At 42.7% G+C, this 22,458-nt stretch overlaps 1 protein-coding gene across 1 annotated transcript in view; it reads left to right on the top strand.

Annotated features, from left to right (window-relative positions):
• Window positions 1–22,458, top strand: part of ccdc17 (coiled-coil domain containing 17) — a 79,093-nt gene that overhangs the window by 18,672 nt on the left and 37,963 nt on the right. The window contains exons 4-5 of the mRNA XM_041186546.1: window positions 4,368–4,521; window positions 12,326–12,451. Of these exons, the coding sequence (XP_041042480.1) occupies window positions 4,368–4,521; window positions 12,326–12,451 (280 nt within the window). The remainder of the gene's footprint in view (window positions 1–4,367; window positions 4,522–12,325; window positions 12,452–22,458) is intronic.

Below are 22,458 nucleotides of genomic sequence, written 5' to 3'. Positions count from 1 at the left end.
CCCCCATTCTCTTCTAGGGCTTCCGCTGCTTTGAGCCCTCGGTATCTGCCATAAGCCTCCTTTTTCTCTTTATCCAATCCCGTATATCCCTTAACATCTAGGGTTCCCTTGATTTGTTGGTCCTACTCTTTATCTTTACTGGAATATGTTGACCCTGTACTCTCCCTATTTCCTTCTTGAATAAGTCCCACTGCTCTGATGCAGATTTACCTAAAAGTAGCTGCTCCCAGTCCACTCTGGCCAAATCATATCTGATCTTATTAAAATTGGCCCTCCCCCAATTTAGAACTCTGATTTCTGGCCCATCCTTGTCCTTTTCCATAACAACCTTGAATCTAACAGAGTTATGATCACCATCTGCAAAATGCTCCCCCACTGATAGCTCTACCACTTGCTCAGTTTCATTCCCTAAAATTAAGTCCAGAACCGTCCCCTGTCTTGTAGGGCCTTCTATGTACTGGCTTAAAAAGCTCTCCTGGAAGCATTTTAAGAATTTCGCTCCCTCTAAACCTATCACACTATGAATAACCCACTTAATGTTGGGGAAGTTGAAATCCCCCACTACTACTACCCTATTGTTTTTACACTTCTCTGAAATTTGCCTACATATCCGCTCTTCCATTTCTCTCTGACTGTTTGGATGCTTATAGTACACTCCCAGCGATGTGATTGCTCCTTTTTTGTTTTTAGGTTCTACCCATATGGCTTCATTTGAGGAACATTCTAAGATGTCATCCCTCCTTACTGTTGTAATTGATTCCTTGATCAATATTGCGATACCCTCTCCTCTTTTACCTCCTTCCCTGTCTCGCCTGAAGACCCTATATCCTGGACTATAGAGCTGTCAGTCCTGCCCCTCTCTCAACCATGTCTCTGTGACAGCAATGGCATCATATTTCCATGTGTTAATTTGTGCCCTCAACTCATCTGCCTTATTCGTCAGACTCCTTGCATTAAGATAAATACCATCCAACCTTGCTAAACTCCTGGCGGCTTGCGAGGACAGCAGCTGCAGCATGGATCAGGTGTAGACCGTCCCAACGGTACAGATCCCACTTTCCCCTATACTGGTGCCAGTGCTGCACAAACCGGAACCCACTTCTCCCACACCAGTCTTTGAGCCACACATTCATCTCTAATCTTATTTGTCCTATGCCAATTTGCACGTGGCTCAGGTAATAATCCAGAAATTATTACCTTTGAGGTTTTGCCTCTTGATTTGGTGCCTAGCTCCTCATACTGACTATGCAGAGCCTCCTTCCTCATCCTGCCTATGTCGTTGGTACCTACATGGACCACGACCATTGAATCCTCCCTGTCCCACTGCAAGTTCCTCTCCAGCCCTAAGCAGATGTCCTGAGCCCTGGCACCGGGCAGGCAACATAGCCACCTGGACTCTCACCCTTTGCTACAGAGAACAGTGTCATTCCCCCTCACTATACTGTCCCCTACTACCACTACATTCCTTTTTGCTCCCCCCACCTGAATGGCTTCCTGTACCATTGTCAGTTTACTCATCCACCCTGCAGCCCCCACTCTCATCCAAACAAGCTGAGCGAACCTCAAACCTGTTGGACAATTGCAGAGGCTCACATTCCTGCACTCTTGCCCTCTGGGTCCCCTTACCTGTCTCACTCGCAGTCACACCCTCCTGTCCCTGGCCACTGACAAAATCAGAAGACCCTATCTTAAGTGGTGTGACTGCCTTCTGGTATAAAGCATCCAGGTAACTTTCCCCTCCTTGATGTGTCGCAGCCTGTAGTTCAGCCTCCAGCTCAATGACTCTGAGCTGAAGTTCCTCACGCCACAAACACTTACTGCAAATGTATTTGCCCTGGATCACAATGTTATCCAGGAGATCCCACATGCTGCAACCTTGACATATCACCTGTCCTGCCAGCCTTAATGTGTTTTAAATAATACTTAATTATATTAATTATATTAACTACAAGGGCAACTAGGGATGGGCAATAAATGCTGGCCCAGCCAGTGAAGCCCACATGCCGTGAATGAATTTTAAAAATCACGTCGCTTTTTTATATATTTTATTAACTTTACCACCAAATTATGTACTATTTTAAACTTTAGAGATAGAATAGAACTTACCAGATTCTCACCAAACAGCTAGCTCCTTTCCCTGTAGTAGAGCAAGAACCAATTTCTATGGGGTGCGAAAGATAGAAAGAGGAAATGAACAACTCCTTCTTCGAACTAACCAAACTCCAAGGGCAAAATTTTCTGCCTGTCGGGTGGGTGGACCTGATCCAATCTCCGGTGGGCAGGGAGCCGATCCCCGCCAGCGAAGCAGGCCGCACTGCCATTTTACGTGGGAGGGCCAATTAAGGCCTGCCCAGTGTGACGTCCGGCGGGAAGCACTATGTGCTTTGTGTGCGGGCAGGGGGGGATTCCCTAAAAGTGAGAGTGCGCTCTTTCATGCATGCGCACGAAAGAGTGCACATCTCCCTGAGGCTAAGTGCAGCCTCAGAGAGATCGCCTGGAGTTTAAGAACTATTAAAAATGGGGAAAAGAAACCCTTACATGTCCCCCTCATGTGACAATGCCACATGAGTTGGGACATGTTCATAATTTATACAATAACTTTATTAAAATTTTTATAACCCTGCATGAAACCTCATCCCAACCTCAAGGTTGGATGGGTAGGTCCTTCAATTGTTTAAATAGCCCTGTCAATGGCCTCAATTGGCCACTGACAGGTCGGTGGGCCCGCAGCTGATTTTGCTGCGTGCCCACTTTCCTGAAAATTTAAATGGGGCGGGGTGACGTTGGGCGTCATCTCGCGTCATTTTATGCGTCAGCAAGCGGGCCCTGCCCCCTGCTTGCCGACGGCAAAATTCTGCCCCAAGTCTTCAGTTAGTTGACTGCACTCTGTTTGCCAAGGCTGCACTAAAGAACCCTGAATTTATAGTAAATTGAACTGGGGCTGCAGTAACCAAATTTAACCAGTTAGCTAATTAACTACTCAGCTCCTATAGCTAAGAGTGAGTTCACACTGTCTAAACTGCAAGAAGTAAAGCACTTGGCTAGCTTACAGAATACTTTCCATTTAATGCTAATTACAGACTAGATTAGATTTTAAGAGCAAAATTTAAGAACAAAATTAACACTTAAAACTCCCCTCTTGCCAAACTCCAAGTCTTCACGCAGTTAATTGGCTGCGCTCCGACTAAAGTCTCCCGTTTGTAACAAATTCTGGTTAATAAAGAAATATTGCATTAGATCTTTTGTCATAATGTTGGGTTGCTGGCAGATGCCTTACCTGAGTTATTCCTGAAAGGGAAATAAGATGTGTTTATATTTTACATGTCTTGTCTCAATACAAATCATCAGTAGTAACAGCTTAAGTTTACTATTTAACCTGTCATCTGTCAGGATTATTTGACATTGCATTCTAGATTCTAGAGAGAATTATCTTCTGCTATGTTTTTGTAACAATCACAACTGAAGCCATGTGATCAGATGACTTTACTTCACAACCCTCTTGATCTTTCTAAAACTTATTGCAATCAATAAGACAGAGTTCAATAAATGTGCAGCTAGTTTGTGTATGGTCACTTTCTAGTACCATGTCTTGCAGTCCCTCATACACAATGCATGACTCTACTGCACCATCAGATGAGGTTTGTTCTGTGCAATATATTAAGGGCATAAAAATCATTCTATTATTTCAAAATGCTGAACCCTTTTTGTGTATTTGTGAACTCCTTAAATATTTGGAGCATTTTTTTAAATGATGTGACCTTGGACGCCCTGCCCCAAATGAAAACGTATCCAGAAAGATCATGCATTTATATAGCACCTATCTTGATCTCTTGGACATGCTAAAACAGCTGATAAAGTATCTTTGAAGTGTAGTCACCGTTGTGTTATTGGGAAATGTGGCAGCTAATTTGTGCATAATAAAGACCTAGAGACAGCACCTATAAACAACAATGAATTAAATAGCCAGATAATTTTTTTTAGTAATGTTGATTTGAAGGATAAGTGCTGACCAGAGCACTGCAAGAATTCCCATGCCCATCTTGAGCCATGGGATCTTTTCAGCTTCCTGAAAAGGTCAGGTCTTGGCTTAATGTCAGTTCCAAATGACAGCACCTTTGACAATGTAGCACTCTCTCAGCACTGCACTGAGGTGTCAGCCTTGACTATGACATGCTCCATGTTGGATTGTGGCTTGAATCCAGAAATTCTCCAACACAACTGCTACACCCCAGGTAAGGTCCCCACTTGAGCAAAATGACTAATATTTAGGTTTGTGTGTAATTTTGGCTTTCGATAAGATAATGCTTTGTTCTAGATAGTTTTATAAAGATCGCTACAACGATTTAGCATTTGTAATTTTACTACAGAGATTGTGAAAAAATTAAATGAATTGTCTGAGAAAAGCAAGATCTCTTCACAAGTGGAGAAAATGTTGGCAGAGCTTAAGGCTCAAGAATACAAAAATGAGCTACTTCTGGAGTCTATGAAGCAACAGCTGGAGATCCTACAGCTGGAGACAATGTAAGTACACTGAACTACATCAGGGGAAATGAAAGCATTAAGGAAGCTCATTTCTCCCATTCCAATCTTTGAGCCATGCCTTCAACTCTCTAATCTTATTTACCCTATGCCAATTTGCTCATGGTTCAGGTAGTAATCTAGAGATTATTACCTTTGTGGTCTGCTTCTTAATTTAGTTCCTAGTTGCTCTTGCTCCCTGAGCAGAAACTCTTTCTTAGTCCTACCTATGGTATTGGTATTCATGTAGTCCATGACAACTGGATCCTTCCCCTCTAACTCCAAATTCTTCTCCAGCCCTGAGAACATGTCCATAGCCCTGACTCCACGCAGGCAACACAGCCTTTGGGACTCATACTCTCGGCTGCAGAGAACCGAACCTATCTCCCTAACTGTACACAGCAGGTCTGACAGCATCTGCGGAGAGGAACACAGTTAACATTTCGAGTCCGTAAAGAGTCATATGGACTCAAAACGTTAACTGTGTTCCTCTCCGCAGATGCTGTCAGACCTGCTGAGTTTTTCCAGGTATTTTTATTTTTGTTTTGGATTTCCAGCATTCGCAGTTTTTTGCTTTTATCCCCAACCATACTGTCTCCTACTACAACTACATTCCTTTTTAATTCCCCTCACTTGAAAGGCTCCCTGCTCCATGGTGCTATGGTCAGTTTGGTCATCCTCCCTCCAGTCCTTGCTGTCGTCCACACAAGTTGCAAGAAACTCAAATCTTTTGGGCAATTGCAAAGGCTGAGTTTCCCCATTGCTATCACCTGGATCCCCTTACCTGCCTCATTTGTAGTCACACCCTCCTGTCACTGACCATAGACCAAAGTTGAAGCACCTAGCCAAAGGGGTGTGGCTGCAAGTGAGGCAGGTAAGGGGATCCAGATGATAGCAATGGAGAAACTCAGCCCTTGCAATTGCCCAAGACATTTGAGGTTCTTGCAACTTGTATGGAAATAGATTCTGTCCTTGACCCATGCAAGACACCTTTTCTCTCTCTCTCTCTCCAACACTTTGCGACTGCTTTAATCAATAGCTCTCCTCCCTTCTTTTTTTCCTTACCTTTCCTGAATATCTTGTATCCAATGATATTTGCTATCCAATCCTGCCAGTTTTTGAGCCAGGTCTCGATTATTGACACAACATCATAACTGCACATGACTATCTGTGCCTGCAGCTCTCCAACCTTACTTACCACACTCCGTGCATTCACATACATGCACAATAAACCTAATTTAGACTTATTCCACTCCATCATAACTTGACCCCCACCTAATACTTTACTATTTCCTACGTTAGTGTTATTTCTCGCTCCCAATTCTCTGTGCACCTTGCTTTTCCTCTCTAATAGTACGTGCTGGTTCCCACACCCTTGCCAATTTAGTTTAAACTCTCCCCTTCTACACTGTCCCTTTATTTCTATACTCACTAATATGTGGTACTGGGAGTAATCAGAGATTACAATGTTTGAGATCCTGCTAACTAGTTTCTTTCCTACCTCCCTAAACTGTGACTGTAGGACTTCATCCTCCTCCTATCTATGTCACTGGCACTAATATGGATCATGACCCATGTCTGTTCACTTTCCCCCCTCAGAGTGCTCTGCAGCTACTCAGTAACATCCCTGACCCTGGCAAAATGGAGGCAACGTGCCATCCTTGATTCATGTTTGCGACTGCAGAAACACCTGTCTGCTCCTCTAACTATCGAATCCCCTATCAATGTTGGTTTCTCAATCTTCCTTATGCTGCCCTGAATAGCTAAGTCAGCTATAGTGCCATGGACCTGGCTCTGGCAGCATTCTTCAAAAAACCCATCACTCTCACCACTATTCAGAGCTGAATACTGATTCGAGAGTGAGATGCACTCAGGGGATTCCTGAACTACCTAACTGGTCTTTCTTGGCAGCCTGATGACCACCCAGTCACGCTCTGGCTTTCATATGCCTAAGCTGTGGGCTGATGACATCTACAAACATGCTATCCATTTAATTCTCAGGTTTGCGGATGTGCCACAGTGATGGCAGCTGCTGGTGAAGTTCCAAAACCCAGAGCATGAGCTGTTGCAGCTGATGAAACTTCCTGCACATGTGGTTGTCCAGGACATGAGAATCATCCTGGAATTCCCACGTGAAACAGGATGTGCCTCCATGGATCTGAGCTGACCTGCCTTGCCTCCATTTATTAGACAATTAAACTTACTACTTAAATAAATGAAGACTCAGATTTGAATGTACCAAAATATTCAGAATCCTTTAGTGTTGCTATTCCTAGTTATTTAACTTTATCCTCTAGATTTGATTTATTAACTTAACACTGCTTGTAATTATATGGTTATCAATTTGGCTTTAGTTTTTATGCTAATTAATCAATCTAGTTTTATATTCTAGTTATTTAATTTAGATTAAATTAAAAGGTTAACAATTTACTCAACTATGGGACTCCTTGACCTATGTGGTCATTCACAATTTTGTTGTTACGTTCAGCCTCCAAGCCTCATAACAGATCAGATACTTCACCTATAAACATGCCTTAAATGTTAAATGCCATGCTGTCCTTGCAGTGCTTCTCTCTCTTTCCGCTGCTGCTTTACCCTGCTGTTCTCAATTTTCTGTCTCTCTCAAACTGACAAGTTCTCCATGATTTCAAGAATCAAACCAAGAAGAGATTAATATAAACTGAAAATGCTGGAAATAGTCAGGATTGTAAAGGCAGAGTTAACATTTTGAGTCTGCATGACTCTTCTTCAGAGCACATAACGGACTTGAAATGTTAACTCTGTCTTTCTCTCCACAGATGCTGTCAGACTTGTTGAGTTTTTCCAGCATTTTTTGTTTTTGTTTCAGATTTCCAGCATCCGCAGTATTTTGCATTTATGTAGGATTGTAATGGCATTTGCTTCTTTGCCCGAGTCCAAATTGAGCGCACCTGTGTAAGACTCTTAACTAGGGGGTCTCATTACCCTCCAAGGTCCTCACCCCGTACTTGCTATCAACGATACAAAACAAACTATGGATATAATTTCTACCTTCTGTGGAAAGCCTTTATTAACCTACTAAGCGATAGTATATACTTACAACACAAGTTGCTTCGTAAGACTGGCGTGCAGGAACTCATTTCCGGGTGGTCAGACAGCTGAACCAATTCCTCCACACGACTTTCTGTGAATGCCCGAGTCACACTTCCTGATTTCAGCAGTCCCAATGTCTTTGGGGGCTGTGGCTTCATACCCATTTCTGACCCTGGTCTCTTGCCATATAAGGTAATGTCTTAAATCGAGTCATCTAATTGGATTAGCAATCCCACCCTGGCCATACAAAGACAACCTGCATGTGGTCATTTCCTGCTCTCAGCATAGCTATGTAACTGCCAGCAATGGATGTGATTTTTGTATCTTGGTAAGGTAGGAAGAAAGCCATTCGCACATTGTCTAGGTCAGGGTGTAATCAGGGTGTCTGGTGATTAGCCACTGCCCCAGTGGCATGTCCTGACACGGTTATGTGTGTGTCTGTGTCTGTGTATATGTGTGTACCCTGGTACGGTCTTTATTTTTTAAAAGGTTCCATATAAGCCTCAGAGTTGATGTCTTCAGTCAAAAATCTTCTCCCTTTGTCTGATGTCCTCCACACTCCATGTTCCTACCACCCGTTTCTGAGCTCAGGGCGTTGGTCCACCTCACAACTGGTTACATTTTGACACAAGTATAAAGATAATACAAATTAAAAAGAAACAAAGGGAGGCCTTACAGCATCACAGAAATATACAAAATATCAAAATGCCTTACACCTGGGTATCACATCAATCGCTGCCCTCCCACCTCCATTCCCCTCTTGCTGAAAATAAGTGCAAGATTCACTGTTGAAAACCGAGGTGGCCATCACCGTAAAGAAATGGCCAAGTATCTTGTCAGCTACTCATGCGAGACCAGCACTAGCTATTGTTAATTTATACGAAGTGGATGTTTTTTTCCTTTTACCCCCTTGTGCTCTTCTCTCTCCCTCTCTCTCGCCCACTAGAGAGATTATTTCCTGGACTCTCTGCAAATTTTCTGTGGACCTGGGTGGGAGAGTCCAGGACAAGAAGGCATAATCTTAAAATTCAGGCTAGGCCATTGAGAGGAGAAATCAGGAAGCATTTTTTCACACAAAAGGTAGTGGAAATTTAGAAGTCGCTCCCTAAAAAGGCTGTCAATGCTCAGTCAATTGGAATTTTCAAGACTGTGATTGGTGGATTATTACTGGGTTAAGGTCTCATGATATGGAGCAAAGATTGGTAAATGGAGTTGAGATCAGCTATGATTTAATTGAATGATGAACTGGGCTCAAGGGACTAAATTGCCTATTCCTATGTTGCAACCACCATCACCTAAGGGCAACTGGGGATGAGCATTCAAAGTGGCCTCCTAGTAATTGCCTAAATCAAAGAGCAATAAAATAGGTTACCTTGCTGCTTCAGTGCAAGGTTCCATTTCAATTTTCCTATTGGATTGTACTGCACTACTTCTCCACATTTCAACCATCAGGAGCTTCATAATAAAAAAGGGGCAGTCACACTACTGGGAGTATACTACAGACCCCCAAATAGTGAAAGGGAGATAGAAGAACAAATATGTAGGCAAATTTCTGCTTGTAAGAACAAGAGGGCAATAATAATAGGAGACTTTAACTATCCTAATATCAACTGGGATTCAAACAATATAAGGGGCACTGAGAAAGAAAAATTCATGCAGTGTGTCCAGGAAAATTTTTTCAACCAATTAGTGACAAACCCAACGAGAGGAGATGCAATTCTAGACCTATTCTTGGGGAACGAAGAAGGGCAAGTGGGTGAGGTGACAGTTGGTGACCATACTGGGGACAGTGATCACAATTCAGTTAGATTTGGCATTACCATGGAAAAGGACGGAGATAAGGCGGGAGTAAAAGTCTTGAACTGGGGGAAGGCAAATTTTGCAGAAATGAGAAGGGACTTGGCTGAGGTGGACTGGACAACACTGCTGGAGGATAAAACAGTGGAAAACCAGTGGGAAGCACTAAAAAGCAAGATCCTAATTGTACAAAGTAGACAAGTCCCTTACAAAAATAAGAGTGGTACTGCCAAATCTAGACCCCCTGGTTGTCTAGAGGAATACAGGGGAAGATCAAACAGAAAAAGAAAGCGTACTATAGCACAAAGAACTAAGCACTGCAGATAGCCTGGACGAATATAGGAAGTGCAGGGACGAAGTAAAAAAGGAAATAAGGAAATCAAAGAAAGGGCATGAAAAAGGATTAGCAAGTAAAGTTAAAGACAACCCAAAGATATTTTACCAGTATATTAATGCTAAAAGGTTAGTTAAGGAAAAAGTGGGACCTATCAGAGATGAAGATGGAAACTTGTGTGTAGACGCAGAGGCTATGGGAAGAGTTTTGAATGAATATTTTGTCTCCGTGTTTACAAAGGAAAGGGAGGATGTAGATCTAGTAGTCCAGGAGGAGCACTGTGAGATATTGGATGGAATAGTCATAAAGAGAGAGGAAGTACTCGAAGGAATGAAATCCTTGCAAGTTGATAAGTCACCAGGGCCAGATAGATTGTTTCCAAGGCTGGTGAAGGAAGTCAGGAAGGTGATAGCAGATGCTCTGAGGATGATTTTCCAATCTTCACTAGATACAGGGGAGGGACTGGAGGACTGGAGAAATGCAAACGTAGTTCCATTGTCTAAAAAGGGATCAAAGGAAATGCCAAACAATTATAGGCCAGTTAGTCTTACATCGGTGGTGAGCAAATTAGCAGAATCAATCCTGAGAGATAGGATTAACTGTCATGTGGAAAGGCATGGACTAGTCAGGGATGGTCAGCATGGATTTGGTAAAGGAAGGTCTTGCCTCACAAATTTGATTGAATTCTTTGAGGAAGTGACAAGGGGGGTTGATGAAGGTAGTGCAGTCGATGTCGTATACATGGATTTTAGCAAGGCTTTTGATAAGGTCCCACATGGCAGATTGGTCAGGAAAGTAAAAGCCCATGGGATTCAGGGTAATGTGGCAAACTGGATAAAAGATTGGCTTTGTAACAGGAAACAAAGGGTAATGGTCGATGGATGCCCTTGCGAATAGAAAGTTGTCTCAAGTGGTGTTCCACAGGGCTCGATTTTGGGATCCTTCCTGTTTGTGTTATATATTAAAAATTTAGACGTGAATGTGGGGGGCGGGGGGGTGGGGGGGGGGGGGGGGGGGGGGGGGGTGGGGGGGTGGGGGGGGGGGCGGTTGCATGATTGGGAAATTTGCAGATGACATGAAGGTTGGCTGAGTAGTGGATAATGTAGAGGATAGCCATAATCTCCAAAACGATATAGATGGTTTGGTGGAGTGGGCGGTAAAGTGACAGATGGATTTTAATATAGAGAAGTGTGAGGTCATACATTTAGGGAGGTCAAACAGTTACAGGGATTACACAATAAATGGGAATATACTAAGGGGGATGGATGAAGTGAGAGATCTTGGCGTACAAGTACACAGGTCCCTGAAGGCAGCAGTTCAAATAAACAAGGTTGTAAAGGAGGCATATGGATGCTCTCCTTCATTGGCAGAGGTATAGAATATAAAAGTAAGGATATAATGCTGGAATTGTATAAAACACTGGTTAGGCCACAACTGGAGTTTTGTGTGCAGTTCTGGTTACCACATTACAGGAAAGACATAATAGCTCTGGAGAGAGTGCAGAGGAGGTTTATAAGAATGTTGCCAGGGTTAGAAAAGTGTAGCTACGAGGAGAGATTGGAGTTATTTTCCTTAGAACAAAGAAGGCTTAGAAGTGACTTCATTGAGGTGTACAAAATTATGAGGGGAATAAATAGAGTGGATAAAATTGTTTCCCTTGGTGGAGAATTCTAGAACCAGGGAACATAGATTCAAAATAAGTGGCAGAAGGTGTAGGGGGAACATGAGGAAGAACTTTTTTACGCAAAGAGTAGTGGGTGTCTGGAATTTGCTGCCCAAGTTGGTGGTAGAGGCAGAAAGTCTAAACTGTTTTGAAAAAATACCTGGATCTGCACCTTAAGTGCTGTAAGCTGGGGGCTATGGGCTGGGTGCAGGAAGGTGGGATTAGAAAGGGCACCTGGGTGTCCTTGGGCTGGCATGGACAAGATGGGCTGAATGGCCTCCTTCCGCGCTGTAACTTTTCTATGGTTCTATGGTTCATAATGTTCTCCCATAGAAATCAGCTCAAGTACTGTTGATTTGTTGACGTAAGTATGGGGAAGTGAGAAGAGATTCTTGGCAATGAGTTTCGGCCTGCCTGGAGTCAAGTATCTGTTCAAGAGGAGCAAGGAAGAAATCAAAGAAGATAAGTTTATTTTACAAAGGTCTCTACTACTGGAGTTTTCCTCACTTTATGTCTGGGTCTGCTGTTGACTAACCGATAGCCATGATTAGTCAACAACTCCATTATTATTATTATTATTATATAATACTATCATATCATGTGACAACCAGAATGTTAGAAGATGAATTAGATTGGCCATGGTCTCTTTTTCATTTAGCAGTGCTGATGTTTATTCTGTATATTTTTGGCTTTGGAATACATAGTGACATTAAGGGGAGTAGATTTTCCACCTAACTTCTTGATGGGGGATAGTGCACATCATGATGTAAAATACCCATAAACAAATCTTAGTTAATGAATTTAATTCTTGTGACATTGTTAATCAGTCTTTGACTCAAACCTAGGGAAAGGCCTCATTATTGGGAGAACTGCCAAATATCAGAATACAGCCCCTAGCAAGGAGTTTTCAAAGAGTAATTCTTATGCTTTCATTAATGCAGACAAAATAAAGTTGCAAGCAGGCACAACACTTTGCACTCGCATTTATCGAAGAGAAGGGAGAAGGTTCAGCATCCGCAGACATTTCTCCCTTTCTATGGAGGAGGAAGCCTGTCATCTGAAATCAGGTAAATCTTTCTTCAGCTAAATCCAGTTAATGATAGGGTGGTGACACTACATGGTGTTAAGTGTGCTTTCTGGTAAACTACAATCAGTGAAGAAAATTAAGTTAGCAACTTGTAGTAATATAAAGCCTATAAAGTAGGAAAATATCCCAAGGCACGTCACAGAAATATAATAAAAACTTGACACCGAACCAATTAGAATAAAAGCAAAATACTGTGAATGCTGAAATAAAAACAGATAGTGCTAGAAAAATACAGGAGGTATGTCAACACCTGTGGAAAGGGAATCAGAGTTAACATTTTTTGTCCAATTAGACTCTTCTTTGGAACTGGTTCCTCCAGCTATTACCAAGCCAGTTAGAATGGGTGACCGAGAGCTTGGTTAAAGAAGTAGATTTTAACGAGTGTCCTAATGGAGGGGGGAAAGGTGGAGGTGTTTATGGGGAGAATTCCAAAGCAAAGACCTTACTGGCCGAAGGCACAGCCGCATTGGGAACACGCAAGAGGACAGAGTTGGAAGTATGCAGAGTTTTTAGAGGGTTGCAGGGTTGTGGAGATGAGGAGAGGCAAGACCATGAAATTTTCCACATTGCCAGGTAGATGCCAGTGTCGTAGCTGTACTGGACCAGGTTGGCTGGGGGCGCGGCAAGCTCTGGAGCACGTCTTCAGTACTATTGCCAGAATATTGTCAGGGCCCATAGCCTTTGCAGTGCTTTCAGCTGTTTCTTGATATCACATGGAGTGAATTGAATTGGCTGAAGACTGTGATGCTGTGGACCTCTGGAGGAGGCTGAGATGGATCATCCACTTGGCACTTCTGGATGAAGATTGTTGCGAATACTTCAGCCTTATCTTTTGCACTGATGTGCCGGGTTCCTCCATCATTGAGGATGGGGATATTTGTGGAGCCTTCTCCTGCAGTGAGTTGTTTAATTGTCCACCACCATTCACGAATGGATGTGGCAGAATTGCAGTTTAATCTGATCCGTTGGTTGTGCTCTGTCTATCTCTTGCTGCCTATGCTGTTTGGCACGCAAATAGTCCTGTTTTTTAGCTTCACCAGGTTGACACCTCATTTTTAGGCATAATATTGAGAGAATAGGATGCATATTTAATAATTGATGAAGAATCAGGATTGATGAACCTTGTGTAACAATGCCTGGGAGAACTTTTAAGAGAACGGCTCATCTAAAAAATTCTGATGATGCCACTTTCAAAAACAGTTCCTTGGCCATGTCTTCCTTCTTCTTTAACTGAGGTTTTCCACCCACGGTGGTTGGCAGGGCCCTCAACCGTGTCCGGCCCATCTCTCGCGCATCCACCCTTACACCTACCTCTTCCTCCCAGAAACATGATAGGGTCCCCCTTCTCCTCACTTATCACCCCACCAGCCTCCGCATTCAAAGGATCATTCTCCGCCATTTTCGCCAACTCCAGCATGATGCCACCACCAAACACATCTTCCCTTCACCCCCCTGGCGGCATTCTGCAGGGATCGTTCCCTCCGTGACACCCTGGTCCACTCCTCCATTACCCGCTACACCTCAACCCCCTTCCACGGCACCTTACCATGCAACCGCAGAAGGTGCAACACCTGCCCCTTTACTTCCCCTCTCCTCATTGTCCAAGGGCCCAAATACTCCTTTCAAGTGAAGCAGCATTTCACTCGCACTTCCCTCAATTTGGTCTACTGCATTCGTTGCTCCCAATGCGGTTTCCTCTACATTGGAGAGACCAAACGCAGAATGGGTGACCGCTTTGCAGAACACCTTTGGTCTGTCCACAAGCATGACCCAGACCTCCATGTCACTTGCCATTTCAACACTCCACCCTGCTCTCATGCCCACATGACCGTCCCTGGCCTGCTGCATTGTTCCAGTGAAGCTCAACGCAAACTGGAGGAACAGCACCTCATCTTCTGACTAGGCACCTTACAGCCTTCCAGACTGAATGTTGAGTTCAACAATTTTAGATCATGAACTCTCTCCTCCATCCCCACCCCCTTTCTGATCCCCCCTTTTTTTCAATAATTTATATAGATTTTTCTTTTTCCACCTAATTCCATTATTTTTAAATGTATTTTCATCCATTGTTTTATCTCTACCTTTTAGCCTATTTCGATCCATCCCCTTCACCCCACCCCCACTAGGGCTATCTGTACCTTGCTTGTCTTGCTTTCTACCCTTAATTAGCACATTCCTTCGATAATATCACCACCTTCAACACCTCTTTGTCCTTTTGTCCATGACATCTTTTGGCTATCTCCACCTATCACTGGCCCTCCTCTATCCAGCTCTACCTGTCTCCCCCCCCCCCAACCCTTAAACCAGCTTATATTTCACCTCTTTTCTATTTTTACTTAGTTCTGTTGAAGAGTCATATGGACTCGAAACATTAACTGTGTTCCTCTCTGCCGATGCTGCCAGACCTGCTGATTTTTTCCAGGTATTTTTATTTTTGTTTTGGATTTCCAGCATCTGCAATTTTTTGCTTTTAAAAAATTGTGTTACTTTGTGACTTAATGTGTTCTGAGCTAAGAACGTGCATGATATTTTGGCACGTTTTTGTATCCTAGCCTCATGCTCAGCAAAGGGTTTTGACTTTGTTGTCCTGCAATTTTGAACAATGGACACCTTAAAGAAATTAAAAGAGGTATTAATTCATACTGCAGGGCCACCGGTTAAAGTATTTGCATCTGTATATATAAGCATCGGCAAATGTGCATAGCCTGGAAAAGTAGGGACTGAGTGATTAAACTGTTTCCTGTACTTGGAAATAAGAGTCTCACTTCCTTGCTGAAGAAACAGAAGTAACGTAAGAGGCTGCAAGAACATAGTTTGGCTTTAAATATTATAAAAGTAATAATACATAGCAGTGAGACTAAGGATGTACCTTCTTTTCAGTTGTCCAATGATACAAAAAGACAAAAGCATGTTACTCTAAATGTTGTGGTAGACCAACAAACGGTGCCCACTATTATTTAGAGTCTCCCTTGTTTAATGTCAATGATATTTTGCTCTGCAAGTTGCTGGAAGTATGAACAGGGTATTTGGGCTCTGAGTGAACAGGGCAAGCAGCTGTGTATCTCCTTAACCAATCAGATTGAAGGATTCTGAATTAACAGTTCAAAAAGTGAGAAGGGATTATAATTTTGGTGAATTAAATGTAAATCGGAAAGAGAAATAGATATAGAAAGAAAGATTGGATTACGAGAGAGAGGAAAAAAGAGACAAAGGAAAGTAAAAATGCTTTAAGTATAATTTTAAAAAATCTCCAAGAACAATTATAGGAATGAGAGTCTAAGTTTATTATCACTAATTTTCAGCATTGAAAAGGTTGACTGGCAGCTATTAATACTTATCACATCATTAAAATGTATTTAGACTTTAACTGACTTGACTTAACTTCCACTAGTGCGATACTTTGTGTCTACTGTGTGAACACAGAGGGCAGAATGTTGCCGTCAGCGAGCAGGGGGCGGGGCCCGCTTGCCGATGTGTAAAATGATGCGGGATGATGTTGGGAGGAACCTCTGATGTCATCCCGGCCCATTTAAATTTTCAGGAAGGTGGGGGCGCAGCAAAATCAGCTGCGGGCCCGCCGACCTGTCAATGGCCAATTGAGGCCCTTGACAGGATCAATTATACAATTATACAATCTCCGGCAGGGATCAGCTCCCATCCCGCTGGAGATTGGGCCAGGCCCGCCCACCCGCTCGACAGGCAGAAAATTCTGCCCAAGATCTTCATGCCACTGATTGTACATGAATGGGGGGCAGGACAGCAGGATGTAGATGACAGCAAGCTGTCAACAAAGTGATGGAAGGTATCATTGTGATCATTTATGTAGTAATACCCTTCTTAGAGATGCTTGTTTTTCGTTCTGCCAGGACCACTCCACTCCAGACCTTTTATGGCCTTGATCCAAACATGGTCAAAACAGCTGTATTCCAGAACTGAGGTGAGAGCAGGTCAACAGGAGTAGGTCAGAGGCTGGGTATTCTATGGTGAGTGACTCACCTCCTGACTCCCAGAATCTTTCTACCATTTACAAAGCACATTTCAGGGCTGTGGCGGAATACTGTCCACTTGCCTGGATGAGTGCAGCTCCAACAAAACTCAAGAAGCTCCAACACCATCCAGGGAAAGCAATCCATCCACCAATGTAAACATTCACTCCCTCCACCACCAACCCCAGTGGTAGCACTGTGTACCACCTACAAGATGCACTATAGCAGCTCACCAAGGCTTCTTCAGCAGCACCTACCAAAACTGTGATTTCCTCCACCTAAAAGAAGAAGGGCAGCAGGTGCATTGGAATACTATTACCTGCAAGTTCCTGTCCAAGTCACACACCATTTTGACTTGGAAATATATCATCATTTCTTCATCGCTGGGTCAAAAACCTGGATTCCCCTTCCCTCACAGTACTCTGGGTGTACTTACACCACAAGAACTGCAGCAGATCAAGAAGGCGGCTCACCTTCTCAAGGGCAGTGGGATAGACAATAAATACTATCCATGCTTGTGACTCTCACAGCTCATAAATGAATACAAAAAGGGACTAACATCCTCGATTTGTTCATTCCTGGAATCAGTCTTAAGGGGTGGCTGCCAGTTGACTTTTTGCTGACACCTGAGGAAACATGCCCCCCCACCCCTGCTGATGAACACCAAAGCGCTAAGAAGACTATAACACTACAACACAAGCCAAATGACAGCCAGATGTGTCATTAGGCATGCCATTGGAATGATCATGATGCCTTTCAGGTGCCTGCACTGGTCTGAATCTGCCCATCAAAACTCACTGGCATGGACCTAATGGTGGCGTGCTGCATTCTCTGCGACATATCACTGCATTGAGGATTGGAGGTGGAGAAGGAACAAGCAGTTCAAAATTTATCCACTGATGTGGTTTCCAGTGGAATGGAAGATGAAGATGTGGCACCCAAAGCCTGACCAACTATGATATTACTGCTCAGGACACCATGGGACGCCCTAGCTCGAAGGTTCAATTAGTCACCCGGGCTGGATCAAAGTAATTATCACATCTCCTCTCAACCCCTCCTTTCCTGCACTTACACATACAGTCCTGTAACCAGCCATCCACTCATTGTACATACCCCAGTTGATCTCAGTTAATTTGTGTCTGCACATTTGTCATTAAGCAATTAAAAATTTGAGTTGGCACTTTCCATGCAAGAATGATAAACATGGGAGAGTGGGATAAATTAATAAATTTAATGTGAATAAAGGAATTAAATATGCTAGCACAACATTTTCATAAACCTCCAAGCACTTGGTGAAATGCTCAAGCTTTTCATTCACTTTTCCTAACTCTGACATGGTGCAACCTCTGTGGCGATATATCTGTCAACCCAATTAAGATGATTGACAAGTTAGTGTCCATAGTCTTCACTGTTGTCATAAGGGCCTGCAGGGACTCATTAGTATTGAAGTTCTTGGAGGAGGACATTGTATCCATGGAAAGCATCCCTGCAATGGTTGACAACATAAATCCACTAATGCATAAGCCTCTCCTTGCTGAGATTGTGGAAGGTGTGGCTGGAGAGCTGCCAGTGCTTTGAACATTATCTGCTAACCCTCTATCATTCGCTTTTTCATTGGCTGCTGGAGTTCAGTATCTGCATCCAGCTTGGAGAGGGCTGCATCCTTCAGAATGGACTGCCCCCACCACCACTCTGCTCGTGCTCACTTATGAACTGTGAACTACCCCTGAAGTACACTATCTGCACAGTGACAGTGTGACAGTGCAGCATCAGAGGAATCAATCCCTCTAAGTACTTTGCATCTATATTTACCAAGGGTGTCACATAGGTTTACCTAAGTTTTACCACACAGGAACAGGCCATTCGACCCAACCAGTCTATGCTGACTAAAAATTGATAAGGTATTATTAGAAAGGCTGGCTGTGCTTTTAAAGTTCATAAATCACCAGGGCTGGGTCAGATGCACAGAGGATATTGAGGGAAGGAAAGAAATTGCAGAGGCATTGGCCATAATCTTCCAATCCTCCTTAAATACAGGAATAGTACCACTGGAGTAGAGAATTGCAAATGTTCCACCTTTGTTCAAAAATGGTGTAAGGATAAATTCAGCAACTACAGGCCAGTCAGTTTAAACTCACTGTTGGGAAAGCTTTTAGAGCCAATAATCCAGGACAAAATTAAATGTCACATGGACGTGAGAAAGCCAGCACAGATTTGTTAAAGGCAAATTAACTAACTTGATTGAGTTTTTTTTAATGTTTAACAGAGAGGTTTGATGAGGGTAATGCGATCGATGGGGTGTACCCAGACTTCTAGAAGGCATTTGGTAAATTGCTATATAATAGATTTGTCAGCAAAATGGAAGCCTGTGAAGACAGTGACAGCATGGATACAAAGTTGGCTGACTGACAGGAAACAGGTTAGTGATAAAGGCTTGTTCTTTGGACTGGAAGTAGGCAAACAGTGGTGTTCCCCAGGAGCTGGTTCACTTGGTTGTACATGGAATGATTTCAAAATATGGAAGTGTTGTGAACTGTGAGGAGGATAGTAGACTTCAAGAGGACATAGACAGGCCAGTAGAATGGGCAGAGAAATGTGAAGGGATACATTTTGGTAGGAAGAATGAGGAGAGGCAATATAAAATAAAAGGGTACAGTTCTAAAGGGGATGCAAGAACAGTGAAACCTGGGGGTATATGTGCACAAATCATTGAAGGTGTCAGAACAGGTTGAGAAAGGTTAAAAAGGCATACGGGATCCTGGGATTTATAAATAGAGAGTACAAAGACAAAGAACCTATAGTGAATCTGTATAAAACACTGGTTCGGCCTCAACTGGAGTATTGTGTCCAATTCTGGGCACCACACTTTAGGAAGGATGTGACAGGGTGAAGCAAAGATTTAGGAGGATGCTTGCAGGCTTGGGGAATTTCAGTTAAGTGGACAGATTGGAGAAACTGGGGCTGTTCTCCTTAGATAAGATTAGCTTAAGAGGAGATTTAATAGAGGTGTTCAAAATCATGAGGGATCTGGACAGAATAGATGGAGAGAAACTTACTGTAGGTGGAAAGATTAAGGACCAAAGGACATCAATATAAGGTGAATGGCAAAAAAATCCCACCAGCAACTTGAGGAAAAGCCTTTTATGCATGAGTGATTAGGATCTGAGAGTGTTGTGGAAACAGATTCAGTTGTGGGTTTGAAAAAGGAATTTGTTAAGCACCAAAAGAAAATAAATCACAGGGCTATGGGGAAAGGGTTGGGGAGAGGGACTAGCTGAATTGCAGAGAACTGATGTGGACACAATGAGTTGAATGACCTCCTGTGCTGTAACCATTCTATGTTCCTTTGAGAAATTATCATCTGGAAATGGCACAGGCTGCTGTCTTAATTATGATAGGACTGGAGGGGAAAAGATTTGAATTTGATATAGTCAAGGAAAAGTAAAGATGTTTATTTGGTGCTGAAATTAAGTCCACATGACTTAGTCTTGTATGAACTGTTGATCAAAGGCATTTCCTGCTGGCACCACCAAGCGGTGAAGTCTCAATCTCCCCACCTCTGATGACCAAGGACACTGACATCTCACTTATCTCCAGGACCTCCTGCTCTCCAGTTATCATCTCCACGAGTTGTGATGGACCATCTCCAGTTCTGACCCTGCTGCCTCTGTTTTGTGCTCTTTTTTCCTGCAATGGCCACAGACCTATGAGTGCCTCTAAGACATGTTTTCACTTGATAGATGCAGTGCATTCAGTGAGGATGACTTCACGCAGATGCTTAACAAGTAGAACCGTTGGCAGTTCAATTTGAGGATGTTTGCTGAGAATCAGGGAAGTTGAGGCAGTAACAGTTTATGTGAAGATTAGGGTAAATGGCAGTGGTGGAGGGGGGTGGGGGGAAGGGAAGTTGAGGCATTGAAATGACACAATGCATGCTGCTGAAAGTCAAGTGGATGTGAGGAGCCATGTGAGGGAGTATGAATGATAGGACAGAGTAAAGGGGAATGTGGGCTTTCTACAGGTTGTGGGTGAATCTGCACCAGTGCTTGCCTTTTCTAACCTGGTTAGGTTATTAAACTGCTTCACTGACTCCATATCCTCAGCACAACACTCCTGCTGCCCATCTCTTCACCATCAACTGCAGCTTTTTCATTAGAGCAGCTATTTTTTCCTTCTCATTGTTCCAGAATAGGACCACCTTCCTCACTGTCACCTCACCTGTCAGTACATCAAGGGGCACCTCACTAAAGCAACTAAATTTCATAAATCCACGATTCTGTCAAGTTCTCCAAATTTCATCTGTGTATTGGCCCTTTAAATAGTTGAGGTAAAAATGTGACATACAGGTTTGCATCATGCCCATTTGTGGAGATGTGAAAGCCAGAAATAAAATGATGTTGTGGCATCCCTGTTGAAATTTAACCTCATCTTTGGTGTTTTGCTCCCACTATTGCCCTCTTCCCCACTCAGATCCTGTCTCTGTTTATAATAACCTCTGCATCAACATAGGTTAGATAGGTATTTGAATTATTGCGAAATAAAAGGAACAGGATGGACACACAAAGGATTTGGATTACTGCATGTGTGGATGATAAACACCAATATGAACTGGTTTGGCTGAAATGCCTTTCTACAGAATAGTTAACCTCCATGTAATACCAGGTTGTACACTATAAGAAACAGCTGCAGGCAGACCTTTTGTGTAGATTTCTTCCCGTTCCACTTTAAATTTATCTTTAATTGAACTCACTGTATTGAGTAGTTCATAATCTAATCTCTTTAATGTCTTTTTTTTTCAACTTCCTCAGCTTTGTTTTAATAGTGCAAACTCCAGGTACATGGTTGCTTCTGCAGTTGGCACCTGGGTAGATCTTTGCTTGTGGAACTGCGTTTCGGAATCTGCTGTTTGTTGCCATGTAGTCAATTTGATTTCGGGTCATGTAACCAGGAATTTTCCAGGTACATTTCCTTCTTGGACACTCCTTGAACCAGGTACTGAGAATAACCTGAGCATTCGCTGTACACTAATCGTTTCAAACCATTTTGAACAGCTTGAAGACCAAGGAGACCATTAAACACAGGAGATGTTCAAAGCATCATCAAAAAGCACCATTTCAATTAAAGAAAAGAGAAAGAAACAAAAATGAATGACAGATGAAATATTGGACCTGATGGAGCACAGAAGGAAGATAAAGCTAACAGATCAATGGAAATATTAGGAATTAGATGAAAGGATCAGACAAAAATGGCTTGAAGAGAAGGAAAATGGTTGAACAACAAACGTGAAGGAATAGGAAAATGTAAAAACAGAGACTCAAGAACAATGCACAAAGTTATTAGGGAAATCACAGGAACATTTGGGTGTGCAAGTGGCAGATGCATCAAAGGGGGACATGGGGAAGCTATCATGAAAAGGGACCCAAGTGCTTGCAATATGGACTGAATGCAAACAGGATTTAACTGAGGACAGCAGAAAAGAATGAAAGCCAACAATTAAGAAAAAACATAGGTGGTCCAAAGATCATTAAAGACAAAATAAGAGCAGCAGTGATTCAGATGAAAAACAGTAAAGGCAAAGGCCCTGATGAAATGCTCACCAAAATTAAAAGTTTAAAAGATTTGGAGTAGACAAACTGACTCATCTTTAATGAAGCTTACAACACAGGAGAAATTCCACAAGACTTAAATAAATCAATATTTATTGCACTCTCTAAAAAGACCAGAGCAATTGAAAGTGCACTATCAGTCTGATGAGTCACTTTACTAAAATCCTTCTTTGAGCACTGATGAATAGGGCCTGGAGCACGATAAAGCCGGAAATTTCAGCTCTTCAGTGTGGTTTATAGAAGCTAGAGGAGCAAGAAATACTATCTTTATGATACATTTGCTATTAGAAAGAGCCAGAGATGAAAAAAGATGTACAGTATTCATAAGTTTTATTGATCATAGGCATTTGATAAGGTGAAACATGAGCTGATGAGCATGTTAGAGCCTCCTGACC

This window comes from Carcharodon carcharias, chromosome 4, assembly GCF_017639515.1.
Source record: "Carcharodon carcharias isolate sCarCar2 chromosome 4, sCarCar2.pri, whole genome shotgun sequence".
NCBI lineage: Eukaryota > Metazoa > Chordata > Chondrichthyes > Lamniformes > Lamnidae > Carcharodon > Carcharodon carcharias.
This window is presented reverse-complemented; position numbering and strand designations above follow the sequence as displayed.